Raw genomic sequence first — 14,068 nt, forward strand, 5'->3', positions numbered from 1 at the left:
ACTAAGTAAAAATTAAGACAGCTTTGGCTTCGCATTGCAACTGAATAAAAATGGTATACATTTTTATTTTATATTAGTATTATTCCTTTGAGTAACGTAGGTCCATTTTCCGTTGGAATTTACCATGCTGAACAGACGGGGTCGTGAATTGCAAAATTTAGAATTCCCTCTTGTCTTCTTCGCTTCAGAATCCATCTGGTTTGCAATTTTTAGAAGCCATGAAGGTGTTACCAGGAACATGGACCAATAAGTTTTCAATTAAATATATTTTTAAATAATTTTATTATGATGAAAACTTTTACTTCTATTATTATTGAATTTAAACTATTTATATAATTTAGACTAAGAGCTGTGACTGCAACCCACAATAAGAGGTTATTCTGCATATGCCAGCGAAATATTAGATCCATAAGATGAATCATTTGAAAAACGCGAGAGGCTCGTTAATGGCAGTCAATAGATTAAAGAAAACGCATGTCACTTTTTAGTGGCATATGCGTGGACAGTGGCGCCTCAAACTTTCCACTTATGGACGGAATAAATAAATTAAAAGGTACCCTCCCTCACTCCCAGAATTCAGTTTTTTTCATTTTTATGTTCTGTGTCATTAAAAAATAGCGCAATTTTAACACACCACCCCTAGCCACCCCCCCCCCCCCCCACCCACATCATCAAAAACGTAATTTTTCGTTTTTATTTTTTTTTAGGTGGGATGAAACGAATTTTAACATTTCAAAAAATTCACACGTATAGTTGAGGCTTTCACAAAGCATGTCTATTTTTTATAGACCCGTAAGTTGAGTGTACACAACCTCAAAATAGATTTTGGAAAAAAGCGTATTTTTTTTTGAGATGGCTGCAGGTCGTTAGTTTTTTTATTTGGTGTATTTTATCTAACTTTATATTTCTAATTTTCTTCAGAGTTTTCCGTAAGGTCTTCAAAAATTCGAATAACTGTTTTTTAAGAGGTTTTTGGGAGTTTGAACGTTTTTCTCCCATTTTTGAATATTCTAAAAGACTCGGTTATTTCAATTTACATATAACCTATAAAAAATACCCTTAATTTGATCTATTTTTAAGTCTATAAAATGGAAAAATCCCCAAAACCATCTACAAAACAATTTTTCGGGTTTTTAAGGGTTGGCAAACCTTACAGAAAAATCTGAAAAAAATGAGAAATATACTTTTTGATAAAATACACAAAATAAAAAAGGTTTTGATGTTATGTACTTACACTTAACATACGGATTTATAAAAAAAATATGACATGTTTTATGAAAGCCTCAACTATGCGTGTGAATTTTTTGAAATTGTAAAATTAATTGCATCCCACTTAAAAATATATAAAAACGAAAAATTATGTTTTTGATCGTAGGAGGAGGAGGAAGGTGGTCGTAGTCGTGGGTTAAAATTTGGCTGAGTCTTATTTTTTATGAATTTTTTTAAAAAAATATTTTGAAAACTGAAAAAAAGAGAATGTGTGTGTACTTTGTATGCACGTATGAAGTTATACTTCTATTATTATGATTTCAACGAAATAAATACACTTTCGAACAGTTTATTTATATTTTATTTAAATATTAAACTAACTTTCTTAATAACCACTTTCAAAAAAAAATTATTAAAACTACCAAAAATTAAAGAAAAAGACTATGAATCGTCCGGGATTTGAACCCGGGACCTCTCGATCTCTGCTCCAATGCTCTACCAACCAAGCTATCAAGCCTCGTGTAAGTGACGTCTCGGATATAATTACACATCACGGTGACAAATAGCTCAAGTGAAGTATAAAAATGTTATAATAGATATTTTATTATCTTACTCCCGAGGAAGACAAATCCAAAGACAAAAATTATAATAAATAATACATTTACTAAAAACACTAATATATTCTTTTAATGGCTTATTTGCGCTGATACATGCATAACTTGAAATATTAGCAACGAACTACATACTGTCTGTGTGCGCATGCGCCCAGAATTATAAAATTTCACTCTCGATCGTAAAAAAATATAACTTCAAAAAGGAATTCTGGGAATGAGGGGGTGCCCTTTAATTCATTTATCCCGTTCAATAAGTGGAAAGTTTGATGCGCCACTGTCGACGCATGTGCCATGTGCCACTAAAAAGTGACGGCATAGTGCTCATACGTTCCCTTTTAGGTTCTACTATTTAAGTTATACCATACAAATAAAAATGTCTATACTTCTACTCTACTTCTAAGTTTAATGTTATCGTTTATTTTCAGACATTGCATATTGTCCAAGATGATCTTGACGAAAAAATCCAATGCAAAGTATTAGACTGTGATACTATCAGTCAAGTGAAATCCAAGATATTAGATGCACTATTTAAAAATACTCCCTTCTCTCTAAGGCCTTCTATATACGAAGTAGATTTGGAATGGAGGCATGGGAGAGGAGGACATCTTACTCTACAAGATGAAGACCTTACAACTAAAACGATATGTGGTTGGAAAAAATTGAATACTTTGGCACATTACGGTGTCAAAGAAAGTGCAGTTATGTCATTAATTTCCAGACAGAATGATAGTTTTAATAATTGTAAACAACCCTGTCATAACTGTGTTACTGGAATGTATCTTAATAACTCCCAGTCCCCCATTATAACTACGAATGGTGATATTGAAGGAGGCAACAACCCGAGAATATACCATTTAGTAAAACCCATAGATGATCACCAGTTCCCCAACAACAAAATGGGAGAAAGAACCCACAAAGCCATTCCCGAAATATTCTTAACAAGACTGTTATCTACTAAGGGTACTATACAAAAATTTGTCGACGACTTTTTCATGACAATTCTGACTGTAAATGAAGCTTTACCTCCGGCTGTTAAATGGTTGTTTGACTTACTAGACGAGGCAGCTAGAAAACACGGCATTCAAGATCCTGAAGTTGTTCATGCTTGGAAATCTAACAGTCTTCCGTTGAGATTTTGGGTCAACTTCATAAAAAATCCAGATTTCATATTTGATATTAACAAAACCTCAACTTTGGATTCTTGTTTATCCGTCATTGCTCAGACCTTTATGGATTCTTGCTCTACAACTGAACACAGGCTGGGGAAGGATTCACCATCAAATAAATTATTATTTGCCAAGGTAATATTTACCACAAGATAGATAGGTAGATAGATAAGTTAACTTTTCCTTATAGATTTCATTCTTTTCCTTCATCTGTCTCATCCTTTAAGGACATTGGCGATTTTCATGGTCCATTTTGCTCCGTCTACAGCGGTTCTGAAGTGTTCTATTGTTGTTTTTCCACTACACTGCTCTAAATTTTTCAACCAGGGGCCTGATTCTAATTCATTTCGATGTCGCAATTTAATTTCGACTCCGCCATGACAGTCGCAATTTATAGCGATTCTTATTCATTTCGATTTCCTCAGTTTCAACTACTGGGGATATTAACGTTATCATTTTGACACTGCTCAGAATTTGGGTTGGTCCTCCTGTTAATTGGATTTATTGCGCAACATTTGTTGATAGTCTGGGCAAATTATCGAAAAAATATCAGTTTTCGGAAAAGTTATTTACCAGCTATTTTATTGCTAAAATCGAATCTTAAGATTGCATATATTAGTAATATGGGGTATGACAAGTCCGTGGAAAGTGTGTTATTTTATTTATAAACAAATTAGCACCCCTAAATCTTCTTTTTACTTTATCGTACTATATACGTAGTACGTAGTATAGTATAATAAAGTTATAGGATCGTGCAAAAAATTTTTTTTCAGATTTCACTTTTTTTCGACGTTTTGAGTCCCCCTGAGTCTAAAAAGCAAATAAAAAAAAACATGTCGGAAGTATGTACGTATGTCGCCACCGCCCAGCAAAAACTACCAGACCGATTTTGATGAAATTCGGTATGAGTAAGTTTAAGAGAATTTTGTCGAGAAACTAAGCTTTTAAAAAAAACCTCTCAAAGGGGGGTTATTTAGGGCTCATTTTTGCAAATTTTGACCGAAATGAATGAAATTCAACTCAAAGTAAGCTCATCGATAGGTAAATAAAAATATGGAATTTGACATTTCCAAATTCAAGATGGCGGCCAACATGGCTGACCGCCCACCCGACACATTTCCCTACCTATCTAAAAACTTGTTTAAGATAAGTTTAATTTGAAAAAGTCGCTATATAGCCTAAAGATGGGGCTATAAGAAGAATATTATCGTTTTTCAGAAAAAGTTACAGGTTGCCTATATTTAATGGGTCAAAATTTGACAAATTTGAAACTAGATTTTCTCAAAAATGGCTCCAAGGAATTTTTTAATTTTTTGATATATTTTTGATATCCCGTCGGTAAATTGAATGACATTAGTCAGATTCCTTAACTCCCCATAGGAGGGGAGTTGACTTTTTTATAAAAAAATATTCCGAGTGCCCGCAACTTCCTTCTTAATAGAAACTAAAATTTGAAATTTTGCAGACATATATGGTACTTTATTATCTATTATCGCAATAAATTTTACCAAAAATATGACTTCCGGTTGAACCGGAAATGAATAAAAAATCTTAATTTTTTTAGATACGCCCTGTATATTTTTACATATTTTGAAAGGATGCAAAATTACCTTTCCAATGACATAAATTCATTGCTGTAGCTCAAAAACTCGAAAAGTTACAGTAAATAGAAATTTTGCTATAATCTTATGTGTGTCCTCCCTCACGCGATCATCATTCATTCATACAACCTCTTCTGTCCACTGCTGGACATAGGTCTCTCCCATTATTCGCCACTCTTCACGGTTCTGTGCTTCTTGTTGCCATTTCTTGGATATTCGTTTAATGTCGTCCATCCAGCGTGTTGGTGGTCGTCCTCTGCTGCGTTTGTCTTCTCTTGGGCGCCAGTCAATTAGTTTTCTGGTCCATCGTGAGTCTTTCAGTCGCGCTATGTGACCTGCCCAATTCCATTTCAGCTTGGCTATACGTTCAACGACATCAGTGATACCTGTTCTTTTCCTTAAGTCTTGGTTCCTTATTTTGTCTTTTTTTGTCACGCCGAGAATCGATCTTTCCATGCGCCTTTGTGCCACTCGCATTTTTAGTGCTGTTGTTTTTGTGAGCGTGAGAGTTTCTGCTCCGTATGTCATAATAGGAAGAACGCATTGGTCAAATGTCTTCCGTTTCATAGCTGTCGGGATGTTGCTCTTAAAGATGTCTCTTAGTGATCCATACGCCGCCCAAGCAAGTGTTATTCGTCGTTGAAATTCGCAGGTCTGATTGTCCTTGCCTATTCTGACTTCATGACCGAGATATATGTACTTTTCTGTCAATTCTACCACTTGATTTTGGATGGTTAGGTGTTCGCTGGGAACTAAATTTGTCATAAATTTGGTCTTACTGATGTTCATTTTTAGACCTATTGTTGAAGACACGTTTTCTAATTCTAGTAGCATTTGTTGTGCTTCACCCAGATCTTCGGTAATAAGTACTATATCGTCGGCAAAACGCAGATGATTGAGCATTTCTCCATCTATCTTTATTCCTCTATTTTCCCACTTTAGCATTTTAAAGGCGTATTCGAGGACCGCTATAAATAATTTAGGTGAGAGAGTGTCGCCCTGTCTCACACCTCGCTTGATATGAATTTCTCTGGTAGTATCATGTAGTTTTACACGCATTGTGGCGTTTTGGTATAATGTCTGCACTAACTTTGTAAACCGGTAATCTATTCTACTATTGTTCAGAGCAGTTATAATGCTGTCTAATTCCACAGTGTCGAAGGCTTTGTGAAAGTCTACGAAGATAAGTACCAGTGGTTTGTTATATTCTATCGACTTTTCTATTAAGGTTTTTACTGTTTGTAGGTGATCGTTCGTTCCGAATTTTGAGCGGAATCCAGCTTGTTCTCGGGGTTGGTAGAAATCTAACTTTTTTTCTAGTCTTGTCGTAATTATTCGGGTAAACATTTTATAGATGTGGTTCAATAAGCTGATTGGTCTATAGTTTTCTAGGTGCGCCTTGTCTCCTTTCTTGTGTAGTAAAATTGTTACTGCATTGTTCCATGTTTCCGGTATGCAACAATCTGTTAGACAAAGGTTAAACAAAATTTTTATTTGGTTGAGAAGGACACGTCCACCCATCTTTATAGCTTCTATTACGACTCCATCTTCTCCTGGCGCTTTGTTGTTTTTCATCCTTTTCATTGCGTCCTGGATTTCGCTTAGTGTGATCTCTGGCATGAGCTCTGAACCCTGGTTGATAACTTTGCGTGATGCAGCGGCTTCTAAATTCTTTTGGTCTTCTCTTTGGCTTGTATATAGTTCTTGATAGAAGTCTTCAACTATGTGTAGTAGTTCTTCTCTATTTGATGTGGGGACTCCTTCTTTGTTCTTTAGTTTGTGTATTTCGCATTTTCCATTGTTTAGCCGCCTTCTCAGGACTTTCAGACTTTTATTCTCTTCTATAGTCCGCTGGACTTTTTCATTCTTAAATTTCCTTAAATCTTTCCTTATAGCTTTTGATACTTCTTTGTTTATTTTTCGCAGTTCTTCTTCGTCAGTGCTTTCGTTTTCTTTGATTTTTCTTCTAGTTTCCATTAGTTGCTTTGTTTCAATGGTTATTTTTTCGTCTTGGCTTCTTTTAGGACAGCATTTTACTTGAGCCTCTCGAATAGCTTCTACGATATTTTCGTTTAGGGCATCTACATTATTCATGCATTCATTTTGTTGTAGGATTTTATTGATATTGCCTTGGTATTCATTTAAATTCGTTGGGTCAATCCATATTGGGTTGGCTTTCTTCCTAATCATTTTGGATCTTTCTGTTATTAAGTCTAATTTTAGTTTGGCTCTTACCATTCTATGATCGCTGCCTGTGGTAAAGCTATTAAGGACTGTGACATCGTTGAATATATATTTTTTGTCACTGATTATGTAGTCTATCTCGTTTCTGGTCTTACCATCTGGGCTTTTCCACGTCCATCTTCTGTGATCTTTTTTAGAGAAGAAACTATTCATCTGGTAAAGATTTTGTTGTAATAGAAATTCTAGTAGTGTTTGGCCACGCTCGTTTCTGCCTTTGGATCCAAATTTACCTAGTGCTGTTTCCTGTTCATCCTGCTTTAGACCGATCTTTGCGTTAAAGTCGCCGCATATAATCGTGTAATGTGTTGGTGTTTCTTTCAGTGCCGTTGAGATGTCATCGTAGAAGTCTTCAATCTCCTTATCCGGATGGTTCGTTGTTGGTGCGTATACCTGAATAATCTTTATTTTATACCTTCGGTTTAGCTTTACGATTAAATAGGCTACTCTTGTGGATATACTTCTTGTAATCACTATGTCATTTGCAAGTCTTTTGTGTATAAAGAATCCAACTCCCCCGACTGATTCGGTTTCACTACCTATACTATAAAATATATGCCCTGATTTTAGTGTTGTCAGGTTTTCTCCATGTCGTCTTACTTCACTGACTCCAATGATATCCCATTTTACTTTTGACATCTCGATTTCCATTTCAGTGACTTTTTCTTCAGATAATAATGTTCTGGCATTGTAGGTACAGATAAAGAGTGTTAGAGGTTTTTTCGTCTTTCGCGTCGTCAGTTTTTTGTCCCCCCCAGAATCCTTGGGACAGACTGATAAATCAGTGTGAGAGTTTCGATTTCTCGCTATACTCACCTGGGGTACATCCGCTTCTGTTTTAAAATCTGACATTTTGTTGGGAGGTATTTGCCTTAAAACACCACGCTGGCAAGGCGGGTTGGTGAGTTTTTAATTCAGCCGCTCATTGTGAGTACCGACGCTGTTTGAAGGCGCCCGCTCCGGGTCAGACGCTTCTAGGTTTGTGATCTTATACTACCCCTAAAATCGAGGGTTGCCAGCTCCGCCATCTTCGCCGTACCGGAAGTATTCTTCGTCGCCTTGGATGCCGTTCTGGACTTCATCCGTGACCCTGGACAAGGGACCCTTAGCAGGTACTAGCTTCCCGGGTCAAGAAGCTCCTGGAATCTGCGGGGGGCAGGGATTGATTCACTTTCCCTGATAGGACTATCCAAGAGAGTCCAAAGGACTTCAAAGAGTTCCTACCCGCTACCCACGCGATCATAGCAGAGCATTATTGTAGGGCAGTTAATGAGGGCATTTGGCTACGAATTCCATCCTACTACATTGAGGTACTTGATATTTTCACAGTAAGTAGGGAATAGCTCAAGAAACAAAATCTACCCTATATACTATGGCGCTTTTATCTTGGGGCGGTTCCCACTTCTTCAAGGGGGTGGAAAATTTGTTGGTCAAAATAAGCACGGAAGTGGCTAAAGAACCTATTTCTAAGCAAAAATTGGTCTATACTTTTTTTTGAGAACTCAATACTTTTTGAGTTATGCGTAGTTAAAAATTGGCCATTTTCATTGAAAAAGTACACCTTTTTGGACGGATTTTTTGTAAATACCGTAAAAACTATGCATCAAACTAAAAACACTATATAAAACATTTTTTAGATTATAAAGAGATTCGTTCCTTCGTAAATGTTCTATTTATAATACAAAAAGAAGTATGGTAGGTGAAAATAATTTGTTTTTTGGTGCATGCTCAAATTGGTGTATTCAACTTGAAATAACAGAGGAACGGTAGCTTTTAGGTGTATAATGCTACCAACACCTTTTGTAGTGTTTTAAAAGGCCTTTAAAACGAGCACCGTTAAATGTCGGTTACATATAAACTAAGCGAGATATGGTGCAAGAAATTAATGGGTAATGTACTTTAAGGAAAAATAAAAAGTATATACATTTAACTCCCCATCCACCATAATTTAAATGCATTGTTTTTCTTTTGCAATACCTTTTAATACAGTGTTATTTCTACTTTCAAAAAGTTGAACGGGTTTAAAATGAATGGTTTTTGTAAAAAATGTGACCAAATTATAGAATGAATTTTTAAATTTTCTTAAAAATCTTCCTTTTTCTCCATGTAATTCGAAAATAAAATATTTCACCCCTGAGAAGTGGTGCGCCCCCATGATAAAAGCGCCATAGTATATAGGATAGACTTTGAATTAAGAGCAGTCTCTTTGAATTAGGAGATTGGGCTACTCCCAAAATTTCATTAAAATCCATGCAGTAGGATAGAATTCGGAGATAATATCTTGTTCTTAATCTCGCGCATTCACTGGCGTAATCGAAATAAAATGAAAGCAAATATTGTAAACTATTAATTTCTCAGAAAAATGAACTAATTTGAAATGAAAGTATGACTATAATATTCTATTGATTTATGCAATAATCTATACATCTATAGTGTGTCCCCGAAATATGGCATCGACATTTTCTCAAATGCAGGAATTAATGATGCGTAGAACCATAAAATACTTTCAACTACAGAAGGTGCTTCTAAAATATCAAAATAACGAGTAATTTTTGTTATTTTTATAGAATGCCAGTATCTAGTACCATAACGATAATAGATCGGTACGAGAAAGTTCTCGGGCGGCCTTTCCGTCCAGCGTTTTTTTTTAATTAGTGCTCTGTAACTCCTAAGATTTTTTTCTTTAAACCAAAATCACTCTAATAAAAATTCACCGTAATTTAGTTCTGCAGAAAGTTATTTTTTTTCCGATTTCCTTCAACAAAAATTTTCCTCGGAAAATCCGAGTTTTCCCAAAAAAATCTGCAATTTTCAATTAAAATTTTAGGGAAGTAATTATTTATCAATAATTAAATAAATTGTTGACATGAAAGATTTTTTATAGTAGATTATATAATATATATCAGAAGGCCGGCGACAATCTAACCAATAGTTTAGCAATAATTAAAATGTTAATTAAAAAATTTCGGTCGAAATAATAACCAGATAGATTATGATAGACCAGAATAACTATGATTTTCGTATAAAAAAAAGCACTATAACTATTCAACGTACTTTACAGAATTGCAATTGGACTATTTAAGCGGTCTTAGGAATGTTATAAATTAACGCAGTTGAAAAGGGCACGGCTTCTGTGCCCTTTTCGAAGAAAAAAAAATTGAATTGCGAGGAGTGGTTCCAGGTATAACCGGTCAAATTTGACCGGCATTTGCGACAGAGTTATAAACAACAGGATTTCAATCTTTGAATCATCACCTTTTTATTCCGGTCCTCATTTATAAAAAGAATGTGTGTGTACTTTGTACGCACGTAAGAAGTTATACTTCTATTATATGATTTCAACGAAATTAACCTTCGGATGACCAAGCGGAGGAAATTGTGACCCCAGCGTATGTTTTTCTTTAATAAATTCTAAAGTATTTTCAATTTTTAACTCATTATTTTTTTATTTGACTTTAATATCATTCTAGATATCCTCATATTTTGAAATAAAGAAATTCCCTATATTTTACGAATAAAAAATATATTCTGAAATTGATGTTTAGTAAAATACCGTCTATTATGTGTAATTCCAAGTAGTTTTACGCTAATGACTTCGACTTTGTAAAGTAACAAGACACTTACTCAACATACACACTACACATGACACTAATACTTATGTTGTGACTGGCTGAATGACAAAGTCCATGCATAAAAAAAAATTTTAAAAAAACTTAATTTTTTTGTTATTTGTCATTTTTGACATTTTTGACCTGGGGTCATTTTCCCCCCTTGGTCATCCGTGTAACAAAAAAAGGTTGGTCATCGGAAGGTTTAATATACTTTAAACAGTTTATTTATATTTTATTTAAATATTAAACTAATTTTAATACTTACTACTTTTAAAAAATTTTTATTAAAACAGTACCAAAAATTAAAAAAATAAAGAATAAAACACACACAAACAGATTGAAAAATGCCACAAATGATTTCTGAACAATAATTATCGGAATTTTTTTTAACTAAATACGTATATAATAAGTATACTTACAATCATAAAATGTATAAAAAAATAAAAGTTTCTATTGGGGTTTGAACCCGCTTATGTTCGCTCAGTTAGTATTGAAATTCATTCATCTTACACTTTTACCCACGGACACACATGCATCATGTGGGAAGATCGACTAACTAAAAGGTTTAAACTTTTGACAGTTCTGAATTTAACCGAATTATTTTGATTTTTATAGAATTGAAATAGGTATTAAAATACAACAAAACATAGAGTAAGAAAGCAATAAATTAGGTGAATATTGATAGAAATTTTGATGGTAATCAAATTATGTAAATCAAAGCATTACATACTATTTTGGTAGGTTCATTTTAAATTTTCCAAATAGGTACCTATGTAATTTTTTATTAGGATACTGAAACATTTACAATTATTACGTACCTGTCGCTTTTAAAAACTATTTAAACATTCACTACAATTACATGCTTTTTTCTCTGCCATCACAACAATAAAAACTAACATACACAACTTTTTTGTTGTTTATTTGGGATTATATGACTGCGGTCACTAAATCCATTCGCCATACACATTTTTTGTTTATCCATAATCTATAATTATTGACAGATTATGAACAATTATTGACAGATGATTTTAACACCCAATCAGATCCCGTATAAGGTTTGAGTGACTAAAACCATACTGTCGGTGAGCGCATGCGCCCAGGAAAATAAAAATTCACCCTCGTGCCTAAAGAAGTATAACTTCAAAAAGATTTCGGAGCGCTCATTTGTTTATTAACCAAATAATAACACATTTTCGGTGGACTTTGCATAGCTATATTACTAATATATGAAATCTTAAGATTTGAGTCCAGCATGTCCAGCAATAAAATAGCTGGTACATAATGTTCCTTGTTCTATACTAATTTTCCCAGATTATTACCTTACATCTTTCATCGAGTTGATAATTTACGTTGTGAACATTCTCAATTATTATATTTCCAATTTAATACTATTCTATCTAATTCCTCCAAAACCAGCAAATTTCCATAAAACCCAGCCATATTAAACCTTTTGCTTTAGTTTTCCTTGCAAGAAACAAACAAAACACATCTCCTAAACTAAACCTAACCTCGCTTTCGGCCATTCATTCATAATTCATGTCCGTGAGTCCGTGTCACAATAATTCCGACTCGAAATTATAATTTCGACCACTTTTGAGGAGTCGAAATTAATTGCGACCTATCGATATTTAGTTAGTTCAACTGAAATCCACAAGGATCACATAGTCGCCATATTGATTGCGACCTGTTTTGAGTCGAAATTGAATTAGAATCAGGGCCCAGGACGTGCGTCGTCTACCCGGTCCTCTTTTTCCTTCCACTTTCCCTGGTATGTCTAATCGCATCAACTCATATTTTTCATTTCTTAGTCTTTGACCAAAGTAGCAATTTTTTTCCTTCATAGTGTTGAGTATGTCTTTTTTCATCTTAATATCTCCGTGTTTGTTACGTATTGTATCCATCATATGTTCAACATTCTTTGATAACACCACACCTCAAAACTGGCAAGTCTTTTCTTAGTTGCGTCCGTAATTATCTAGGCTTCAACTCCATACAAAAGAACAGAGAATACGTAAAATCTCAATACTCTAGTTCTAATCACAGTTTTCCAATGCAAAATACTGATTTCATTTTATTGAAAGCGCTTCTGGCCATCTCAATACGTCGTTTTATTTCGAGGCTGCCGTCCCATTGGTCATTTAACTCACATCCCAAATAATTGTATCTGGGTACTTTCTCTAAAGCTTTTCCTTTAAAGTAAATTGTTTCGTCTTCAATCTTGTTCTTACTGACAATAATGATTTTGGGTTTTTTGTGTCCAGACCATTCCATGCCTTTCGCAGAACTGCGTAGTGCAATCAATTAAAATTTGCAAAAAATTTGCTCCTCTGCAATAAATTTCATTACAAATGAAAAAAGTCCTACTTGAGTTATTTGAAACTGCTATTTTGTATTTTTGTCTGACTCATGTCTGTTATCTTATGTGTGAATAAATAGTTTGCAATCAATTAAATATGGGAATATTATCTTTTAGGATATACCCAGATATCGAGAAATGGTGTCTCAGTTTTATAGTGATGTTGCTATGTTGCCAATTATAACAGACCAGGAGATGGGATCTGCAATGCAGCAACTTTCTTCGCAACAAGCTGAAGAATTCGACACTGTGGCAGCTTTAAAAGAACTTTACATATATGTTACTAAATATAGAGAGCCAGTAAGTAAAAATATATTTTGAGTATAGTTTTAATTATACAGGAGTCAAAAACCACTTATTTGTTTACATTTGCTTCCCATATTGGTCTAACACAGAAAAATCAAAAATAATGACTCGGACGAGAAGAAATATAGTCCCACAAAACATTATACATGAAGATGACATTAAACGGTTGAAAAGTTTACATACTTGGGAGTAGAAATATATGCCGACGGATCAGAGGATGGAGCAATACGGAAGAGAATAACGCAGGCAAACAGAGCTTATTTTGCCCTCTCCCATATATATCGGTCAGGAGCGTCATTTGAAATTTTGATAGGGGGGGGGCAAGCATTATATATACAATACATTTATATGCAAACATATTACAAAATTGATCTATTTTTTGTAAATTTCAGTAATTTTCAGGGTCAGGGGGGGGGGGCAAATGCCCCCCTGCCCCCTATCAAATGACGCCCCTGATATCGGTCTAAAAGTGTCCACCGAAATACAAAGATGAGAATCTATAAAACCTTAATTCGACCAATAACATGCTATGGCAGTGAAGCCTGGTCCTGAAAGAAACATCCAGAAACAAACTCGACACATTCGAAAGGAAAGTACTGAGGATAATACTAGGACCTGTGAGGGAAAACGGAATCTTCAGAAGTCGATACAACAACGAGCTTTATCAACTTTATAAGGAAACACCCCTGTCAGACTTCATTAGAATACAAAGATTGCAATGAGCCGGACTTGTGATAAGAATGGGAGAGGATAGGCTACCAAAAATAGCACTCGATGCTAGAATGCAGGGAAAGAGACCAGTTGGAAAGCCAAGAAAGTGCTGGGAAGACACAGACAGCGACGCACAAGCTCTTTTAGGAGTACGTGTATGGAGAAGAGCAGCCACAGACAAGCATGGGTGGAGGCAAAAAATAAAGGAGACCAAGACTCAATTTGGGCTGTAGTGCCGTAGAAGAAGAAGAAG

The 14,068-nt window shown here is 34.8% G+C and overlaps 1 protein-coding gene across 2 annotated transcripts in view; it reads left to right on the forward strand.

Annotated features, from left to right (window-relative positions):
- LOC114338513 (plexin-B) overlaps positions 1-14,068 on the forward strand; it is a 462,796-nt gene that overhangs the window by 431,958 nt on the left and 16,770 nt on the right. For both annotated transcript variants that reach the window (XM_050641507.1, XM_050641508.1), the window contains exons 11-12: positions 2,249-3,124; positions 12,916-13,098. In XM_050641507.1, the coding sequence (XP_050497464.1) occupies positions 2,249-3,124; positions 12,916-13,098 (1,059 nt within the window). The remainder of the gene's footprint in view (positions 1-2,248; positions 3,125-12,915; positions 13,099-14,068) is intronic.

This window comes from Diabrotica virgifera, chromosome 10, assembly GCF_917563875.1.
Source record: "Diabrotica virgifera virgifera chromosome 10, PGI_DIABVI_V3a".
Classification (NCBI taxonomy): domain Eukaryota; kingdom Metazoa; phylum Arthropoda; class Insecta; order Coleoptera; family Chrysomelidae; genus Diabrotica; species Diabrotica virgifera.